This window comes from Pygoscelis adeliae, unplaced genomic scaffold, assembly GCF_000699105.1.
Source record: "Pygoscelis adeliae isolate BGI_AS28 unplaced genomic scaffold, ASM69910v1 Scaffold431, whole genome shotgun sequence".
Lineage (NCBI taxonomy): Eukaryota > Metazoa > Chordata > Aves > Sphenisciformes > Spheniscidae > Pygoscelis > Pygoscelis adeliae.
The window spans coordinates 1155853-1165245 of NW_008824047.1; the positions used below are offsets into that span (position 1 = coordinate 1155853).

Consider the following 9393-nt stretch of genomic DNA (forward strand, 5'->3'; position numbering starts at 1 on the left):
CTACTGATTGAAAAAAAAACAGATAGACCCTGAGCACTTACTAAATTTGTAGTTATATGTAGCGTATATCTGTAGTATGACTTAAACCACACTAGTTTTTGCAACTTTACTACCTCTTGCTCCATAAGGAAACAGTACACAGGGTGTGTCTTGAATTTCTGGTTGATTATTCCTTACCTTGATCATTTTGGACCTTTTCTTACCTTCTATATGCCTGGAAAACAAACCATCCTAAAATACTTCTCTCTGAAATAAGGGATGGCAAGTGAAAGACATCAGCTTTCTAATCTTTATATGTCTTTTTCTATAGTTGGATTGTATTACATATAGACAACGTATATTCTAACAACCCCCAAATCTGTTCTTTCTTGGGGTGCAGCTAATGTGCCTGTGTAATGGCGTGTGTTACTGCTCACGAGTGGAGCAGTGAGCTGGGCACATACTGTACATATACTGTAGCAGTACAGATCAACCACACAAACTTGATCTTATATCTGAGCCCTCACTGAAGACAGCAGCATACTTTTGCTACAATCCCTGATCTTCATCAAATGGCCATCAAAAAGCACTAAGAATATTTTCACTGCGTTTCATGTGAGCCATGGGATCAAGCTTTTAAAAAATGCCCCCCAGACACACAAAGCTCAGAGAACAACTGGATGTGCCCAAACCCTAATAGAAAACTTTATTGCCGGGGTATCATAAAGTCTCCAAAAGGTAGTTTTAAGTAAGTTCTTTTAAATTTTCATGTGTGCAAGTTGAGTGAATGAGAATAGGGGAACTGCAGGAGGAGTAAAAGATGGTAAAACCTCATTTTTTTGAAAGATGTTACTTGAGAGAACATATACCAAAATACGTCTCACTTTCTCCTCTGTCCACATATTAATGGTTTACAATAATGCTCTCTGTGCATCTATGCAAATACTTGAAGAATGCAATTCATTGTGCCTTTTGCCTAGTTTTAATAAATGTCAGTTGTCATTAACAGATATCCTGTCACTGTGTCCTATTTCATTACCTTGGTTTAAATCTTCATTTTATATGTGGCATTTGTCCAGAGATGCAGGATAGCTGGAGGAATGGCTTTTATGAAATGCAGTTCTAGGCAGTGAGAAGGATGAGTCCCGTTTACAATCTATTTCTAAAATAAAATGCAAAAAGCATTACACCAATTAGGACACCAAAAACAAAGCTAGAGTGAACTACTTGGATTATTTTCTGCTACCAAAGGAGGTCGCTGCTGTTTTACTCTCTGCCCTGGGTGCTCTTTCTGCTGTACTTGTCTGTCCTTCAGCCTGTTCATCCTTTAGGGCTACACCAATAAGATCAGAGAAATCATTAAAAACTTTCAGATCCACCTGCAAGGGTTTTTTTTAGAAAAGGCCTTTATTTCCCTTTCCACATTCCAAAAAAAAGTACTGAAATGTTATTAAAATAAGAGATTGCATGTTCCTCTCCCCCCCCAACCCCAAGCTGCATTTGCTCAGCGATGCTCAGACTCAGGTGTAACCAGGTCAGCATCTCAGACAGCGTCAGTCTGTGCCGTGGTCCAGGGCTAACCCAGCCGGAGCTGCCTCCAGACCGAGCCAGCTTGGCAAAGCCGGCTCAGGCTTCGCCACTCCCTGTTTGGGATTCACTGTGAGCAAACCGGCTCCAGTCTCCCTGTGCTGTAAGACCCAGCAGCAAGATGGGAAAAACTTTTAACTGCGGTAATACTTTCCTTTTTCACCTTCCAGCTCAAAATGTTATTTTTCTCATCCCTTCATCCTCACCATTGATACAAATCCAAGGGGGTTTTGAACGTGAGCCGTGAGCAAGCGTCCAGGTAACATCCATACTATATTGAGAGAGATGGAGAGGGGTGAACGGGACCGCTCTGGGATAAACTGCATCCCTACAGCTCTGCAGAGCATTACCCAATTATGCCTGTTCAGTTTTTAGCATGCAGCTCATACATCCCTCTAAAGAACAACAATTTTGGGCTTAAGTGATAGCAGGACAGGTCATGGGGCTCAAAGATTTGAGGGGGCTCTCCAAGGTCAAGACATTTGATAAGAAAAAAACCCTTAAAATCTACAGCCACTTGCTCTTTCAGGCTGAAAAGATTTTCACAGACCACAAAAAGGCTTCGAGACGGTGGCGGCATTTCTCCTGACACAGGGTTTACCCTGCCAGAGCTTCCCAGCCTCAGCGGGGGCTGCCCCTTGCTCAGGTGAGGTCTGGATCAGGCACAGTGGCTTCACCAACCACATCAACAGAGCCTGGGCACCATAGCTGCTAAGAGAAAAAACCAACCAAACAAACAAAACCCCACATAAAACTAATTAACACTGTGCTGCAGGGAAACTCCTGCACCTCACAAAAAACAAAAGTTGAAAAAGATTTCTCTGCCATGGTCCTGTAAAAACACTTTATAGCTTGGGTCCTGCCCTGAGCCTAAGTGAACGCCTATTCCAAACTTTACCATGTTTTGCCCATATTCACCAATATTCTTGTCCCATATTTGCCGAGCAAGTAATTTAATATGGATGAGCAGAGTCTGAATAGCAGGCGTACACCATTCAGTCCTTGTCTCTCACCTCCATTTGAGATACTGGTGTGTATTTTGGTGTTCATGCAAGCGTCTAGAAAGGAAAAAAAAAAAGACAAAAACACTAATCAATGACTCAATCAGGGCCTGGAAATAAACATATCAATGGCCACCCAGGGGAAGGAGTGCAAGAGTAAACATTAGCCCTGCCAAGAATGAGAGATGGGAAGGGGCCTCAGAGAGGAGCTTTGTCCCAGGAGTATCATATTTCAAGAGGATTTTCATTTTCAGTGGCTGCATGTATTAAAGCCCAGTGAGGATTAAACATACCCTTTGCTGCCACACCACGAGAAAGATCAAATCCAAAAGCCCAGAGAAAGACTTGGCTTGACTCTACCAATCTTTGCATAAGACACTGTTGGTTTTATTTTCTGCTTTTCCGTTTTTTAATTGCTCGCTAGCATCTGGAATATTGACATCAACCCATTCACCCAACCTCCAGACCCTCGCATATAACGCGCTAGGTATAGATCATGAATACTTGGGGTTTATCCTCCGGGGCAATGCTGGAGTTGTCCACCTCTATCAGGATGTTCTTGTCATCTCGGGTGACTGGCGCTTGCTGTCCACTCTGGAGGACTTGTGGTAGATTCCCTAAACTGACATCCATGTCTTTGAAGGCATGGAGTAAAAACACCCCCAAAATGATGGTGAGGAAGCCACAAACTGTCCCAATGATGTCCACTACAGTCATGGTTACCCACTCCTTAAAGAGGATGATAGAAGTGGTGATGACGATGGTGGTGAACAGCACATAGTAGATGGGAAACACCAAAGAGGTGTTGAAAATGTCTAGAGACTTATTGAGGTAGTTAATTTGTGTAGTGATGGATGCCACCAGCGTGATGACTAGGATCCACGTCAACGGGTGCTGCAGCACAGGCCGGCCAGCAAAGAAGCCCTTGATGGCAATACCCAGGCCCTTGACTGAGGACACGGAGAAGGCACCGATAACGGAGCAGATGGTGAGGTAGATGAGGATGTTGCTGTGGCCATAGCGGGGTGCAAGGTAGAAGATCAGGAGGAAGCAGACAGCCAGGAGGATCGCAGCATAAGCGAGGAAACCTGGAAGAGGGAGAGAAATAACTCAAAACTGAGCAGCAGGGATGGGGGACAGAGCAGTACACACTGCCCAGCCCCAAAAGAGAAAACACGACCTCCTGTGTACCTGGCTCTTTCAGCTTAGAAGACATTTCGTCCAGAGTGGTGACCTCCTCGTCCTCTGGTGCGTGTATCACCATCACGGTGCTGCCCACGAGGCTCAGCATGCAGCCCAGCTTTCCCAGCAGGTTGAGCCGTTCTCCAAGCAAATACGAAGACAGGATGGCACTGCACAGGACAGAAAAATGTCAGTTGGTGCTTTAAAGTCCTTTAAAGAAGGAATAGCAGCTAAAATAAGGTAAAGCATGCCTTCATGTGATACCAGGACACAAATTTGGAGTAAATTTGTTGGATTCCAGTGTGTTAATACATAATCACATGACAGCTGAACCTGCAGAGATGCAGGTGTGATCTGTAGATCACAGCTCAGGTATCAGCAAGGTGAAAAAATGCTGAATGTGTTAGCACATCTTCAGAAATACTTTCAAGGTCTCCAGATTCACTCATGAGCTGTTGGGCATTATGAAGCCTTTAGTGCCCAAGGAAATGACTTCAAAGACCAGTGTAACAGAGAAAAAACAAAACCACCCTAACAACAAAAGAGTTACATTAATTTTAGCTAAATCATCAGAACTATTAAGCCCCAGAGAAACTGAGTGTACTGGGGCTATAGATGTATCTGCAAAAATACCTAGTTGGTGTCCATAAAAATTTGGGGCAAGACACCAGAGCAGTCCCGACTCTCAGTTTGCTTATACATTTCACAGTGACAGTCCTTCCAGAAAACCTTCAGTACCTGGAGTCATGTATTTTGATATGAATCTCCTTTTTAAAAATAAAAAAATAAAATAGGGTTTCAGCCCTTTTGGCAACAGACAAAAGTATAAAAGCACAATATCAGAGCACCCTAAAAGCCTAGAAAATAAAAGGCAAATGAAAGACAGTTTAAAAAAAAGCCTGATATTTTTGACCCTTTTAGATTTTTCATACTGTTCACTACAAAACCGAACTGGAACAAAAAACCCCAACCTTGAATTGGCTAAAAAGCTGGAATAAGGAAGGAAGTAACGCTGATATTTGCAATAATTTAACCTGAAGTATATGTGGCTGCTATCCACACGCAGCATTTCCAGAAGGGCATGCTACTTAATTCAGTGGTTTCCAAATGATCCCCCAAAAGGACAGCCACTGTTAGAGCGTTTTTTAGAAAACACTGAGATTTTTTTTCCTTTCAGCAGAATAAATCATATTAGCATCACTTCAAGTCTTTCTATCTTACAAGACAAACAGGCAAATAAAAAAAGGCAAATTGCAAACTATAGATACACAAATCACCTTATGAGCACGCTCAGAGCCCCCAGAGGCGTGACAATAGTTGCAGGAGCAAAGGCATAGGCAGCAAAGTTGGCAGCTTCCCCTCCACCCACTAAACAAACACAAGAAAAATAAATACTGGTGAGTTACAGTATACTTTTTGTGTTTTCTCTCGTGGGCTCGCAAACTAGTAAGACATCAGTTAAAGAGTGGGTTTTATTATGAGGGTTTCATGGTGCTTCTAAACAGGGCCAGATAGTGGGTGAAACTCTCTCTCTTACAAATTAATGCAAGCAGAGAGGCATCCCTGGAGCCCTGCACCCACACGGAGAAGGGCTGGGGGTGCCAGGGCTTGGCCATGTCACACCTGGCCCATTTTAACTCATCAAACCCCCTCAGCCCAGCCAGGCAGCTGCAGTGTGTCTGGGTAATGAATGAGGGGGTGGGCGGCTGTGGGAGCCCCAGTGCTAGGAGGCTGCTCCTCACCTACAAAGTGTCTCCTTGGGGCTGTGGTGTCACCCTCTGGCTGAGCTGTCCTTGTCCCCTGAGCAGTGAGTATTGTGTGCTTGCTCATGGGTTGTGCTAGGGTGGTTGTGCAGCAGGAGCTGCAAGGGCAGAGCAAGGTGGGGGCACCTTGAGCTGCTGCTGCAGCAGCGACAGCCAGAAAACACTGCTCTTAAAAATCCTCTTGTGAAATTGGCTGCTCTCTGTGCAGCTACGAGTCTCATTTGAGAAGATACTGTAATGTTGCAGCATGAAGCAAAGGTTTTAAGGCTTGCTCTAAGGGAAAACAAGTTTTGCTCAAGAAGGGAGCTGCTACCAACACCTCCTTGTTAACCCCCTTGTTCTGCAGCAGTAACCTTTCCTGGAGCCCCCAGGCGTGCATGGGAGGCTGTTTGCCCTGTGCCTGGTACACAGGCAGACCAGCCAGCTGCCTTATTAAAACCTAGCTTTTCATGCTTTTGATCGGGTAAAACTGAGCTAGCAAGTCCTACCAGCCCTGCAGGAGGATGGTGAGGGAGATCCTGTGTGGCTCACTGCCTCTGCTCTCCTTGAGGTACCTCTGCCAAGGATGGCAGAACTCATCAGAAAAAAGGCTTTAAGTCACCAGATGCTGGGCTTGTTCCACACCTGATTCACAGGGACAGACCCTGGAAAAGCTGCAAACCCAGGGAAACAGCTTCTACTTACTGGTTAACAAGCCAGCCCACCAGAGCCAGTCCTTTAGGTAGCCGTGGCCTCCGTCTCCTGGGGAAGCAAAGCACACGGGTATGCAGGAATTAACGACCATGTTCTTCAGAGCAAGACATGAGAAACGTCCCTTTGGAGAGGGATAAATTGCAAGGGGAAGAGCATGACAAAGAAAACAGCCTGGAAGGACAGACTATGCAGACATGCCATCCTACATGGAGATTATGTTGAGTCAAGCAATTAGCAGAAGCTGGCACTTAGGACTGGACAATGCAAATACAGTAAAAGCAGTGGTTTAATCCTGGGTGGCAATGGGAATGAGCACCCATTGCTCCAAAGCCCCAGAGGTTATCGGCCTGGGGTGCAGCCTGCCTTGCTGCAGCATGGAGCCTGGGGCTGCCCTTCGGCCCTGGGAGCTGTGGTCATCCTTGCTGGTTCGTCAGGGTGCATTTGCCCCTAAACCCAGCAGTAAACGCTCCAGCTGAGCTCCCACGGACTGGTCATGTCTCGTCTTGCATGTTCTACTTGCCTGTTTCCTGTGGGATGCTCCCGGAGCAGAGGGACAAAGGATGGCAGGGGCTGCTCTGTGCTGGGTGCCCCCAACCCAAAGGCTGCTCCCAGGGACACTACCAGCCCGCATCCTGCCTGTGAGGACCCTGCACTTCACCTCGCATCGCACTGGCTTGCTGTGGAGTCTCGCGCATGGGCACTAAGGTAAAGCAATGAGTTTTTCCAAACCCAGCTCAAGTGGGGGTTATAGCTACGAAAGATGGGAAGAGGGGAAAAACTGGTGGGTTGCTCTGTGCGGGCATGTGGTGCCATAGTTTGTGTTGCCGTGTGGTCGTGGTGAAGGCTCACCGTGTCCTGTCCCAGAAGCTATCTGCTTCTTTTGTACATTGCTCTGTATCATAGGGCCTCAGCCTGAACTGCCAGAAATCCTAATGTTAACTTTATGTGGAGCAGTCATTATGTGACAGAGCGTTTCTGATGAAAAATGATTCCTGGCATTGGAATAACTTGAAAGAAAAATACACATATAAATGAGAAAGAATGGACATACTGTGTTGGGAACTAATCCAGCTCTGGTCGTAACCCACAAGCTGTTAGACCTAAGGAGTTTGAGCCTGCTGACATTGTGAACCCCGATTTTACTGGGTCAGAGAGAGCCCATGTTTTTGAAAAGTCTGACCTGACTGGAGCTGTCAGTAACAGCAGTGTTTGACCTGCCTTGGAGAAAAGTGATGTGCTCAGATAGCAGGGGTGAAACACTGGGACTGAGAGATTAACGGGCAAGATAGGGAAAGGGGAAATGGAGAGGCGGACAGGAAGAGTTCAGGACATGTGGAAAAATCTTTTGCTAGAATTCAGCCTCTTCTGGTTCCTCAACAAGTTCACAAATGCTGAAGTTCAAATGTTATGCTTTGGTATTCCTTAGAAATTGCTGGTTTATTTGTGTGGGTTTGGGGTGTTTTTTGCTGCTTTGGATTTTTTCTCACGAACTCTTCTTGTCAGCTGCAGTTTTCTGTCATTAATCTCTAATTCCTGGTTAAACATCTTGAAAAATAGGGAGGGGTTTGCTCTTGTTTTACTTGCTTGGCTCTGTTGTGGGAGGAGTTCATGGAGGGAAGGAGGAGAGAGACACATCTTCTACAGTTGAAACAATATTGATCTTTCATTGTGCAAATATAATGCCAAAAAGCAAACCCATCTGAGTTCAGCAGTTGCATGTGGCCAGCCTAATGGCAGAGGATGGAGGCTGACTCGAGTCTGGCCTGTGGCTCAGGCGCTGTTGGTAGCTTTGCTGGTTGACTCCGGACAGTCACTTCATTGTTCCATGCCTCTGTGTCCCCATATGGGGACTCAGTAAAATGGGGATGGTGATATTTACTTCCTTTGTAAAATGATTTAAAATTGTTCCTAGGCCAGAACTGGGAAGCAGTAGTATTTTAATTATCATTTTGTTTTGTAGCTATGCAAGTAGGTCAGCTGCCAGGTAGGACTTATGCTGCTGCTAGAGCACATGTTTGCAATGTTGATGGGATGCATCCAATTCCACAGTGCAATTCTGCTGTAGGCAGTGCTCCTCCACCATTTCCATATTTCCCATCCATATATATGTGCACATAAACGCATGCCAAGCCATAAAAGCTTGGTGCTAGAGGAAAGTTATCTACATGTTGTTGAGCAACATACCTCAGAAGTATCCTTTCTGAAAATCACAAGCAGAGTTCACGCAGATTGCAGGCATGCAGTCCTGCCTTAAAAAATGGCTCTTGCTAATGCAATTAAAGCACATGGGACTGCATCCTTGTCTCAGTGACTTGGTGCCTACTACATCAATAAGAGCAAGAGTGGGGTCATGGAGCTGTGCTGTTCTGCCCCGGTCTGTGGCACGGTGATGACTTGCACCTTTGTGCAAAGGGGCCCATTTCAAAGAGCTTTCAACACTCTGCTTCCTCCTGGCCTCACGCTTTCCCATGTAAGAGCTGTGACGGGCATGTATTGTTCTTCTGGTGGGTGCACATCTGATCACACAGTGCATGTGACTTGCTATTTGCAGTGCAAGGCAGGGGAATGCTGCTTTTAGCTGAGCCCTTCCAATGCAGGGCTCTGTAAATTAGCTCCTCGGCTCCAGCACAGCACTGCTCTCTGGGTCTCACACACAAAAATGCATCCACAAAAGATGGATGGATTAGACCACAATCTGCAAAAGGTCTTATTTACATTGCTGATAGCAGGCCGATGTGTACCCAGAGGTGTTCCCTTGCCTTATGAGTGCTGGAGTTTGGATGATGTGTGTGCTTCTGGGAACAGGTGGACCTCCTCCCTCCTCCCCCTACAAAAGCCTTACCTGCCCTGGTGCCTCCCTTCTCCACCAGCCGTAGCAGCCCCTTCTTCTTGAGGATGATGCTGCTTCCGATGAGGAAGCTGGAGAAGACAGCCAAGCCCAGGCCAATGTAGAATCCATAATTGCTTTCCAGCTGAGTTACCCAGAAGTTATCCAAAGTCCCATTGTCCTGGACAGAGCCAGCTGGGTCAGCATCGCTGATCACTTGGCACACGACCCGGTGGGAAAGGCACAAAAGGGTGACCAGAGACCCTGTGAGACCACCATGGAGATAAAACAGCGAATTACTGATATGACTATCAACAGGGCCTTTGGACTCATTCAGATGTCCCTCTGAACAGCCACCCAT

The 9393-nt window shown here is 46.0% G+C and overlaps 1 protein-coding gene across 1 annotated transcript; it reads right to left on the reverse strand.

The window, feature by feature from the left end:
• Nucleotides 1-3050: 3050 nt before the first annotated feature.
• NIPAL4 (NIPA-like domain containing 4) lies at nt 3051-9393 on the reverse strand. The gene is made up of 5 exons (XM_009333543.1): nt 9048-9393; nt 6197-6253; nt 5027-5117; nt 3759-3919; nt 3051-3655 (listed from the first exon to the last, which is right to left on the reverse strand). The coding sequence occupies exons 1-5, from the start codon at nt 9391-9393 to the stop codon at nt 3051-3053; spliced, it is 1260 nt and encodes a 419-aa protein (XP_009331818.1).

Bases quoted from the DNA above. Each gene is read 5' to 3' on its own strand.
- NIPAL4 (XM_009333543.1), bottom strand. From the start codon at position 9,393: ATGGGTGGCTGTTCAGAGGGACATCTGAATGAGTCCAAAGGCCCTGTT. The intron at 3,920-5,026 runs GTGATTTGTGTA...TGTCCTGTGCAG, and splicing joins GCTCTGAGCGTGCTCATAAG to TGCCATCCTGTCTTCGTATT. The intron at 3,656-3,758 runs GTACACAGGAGG...TCCCTCTTCCAG, and splicing joins TTCTAAGCTGAAAGAGCCAG to GTTTCCTCGCTTATGCTGCG.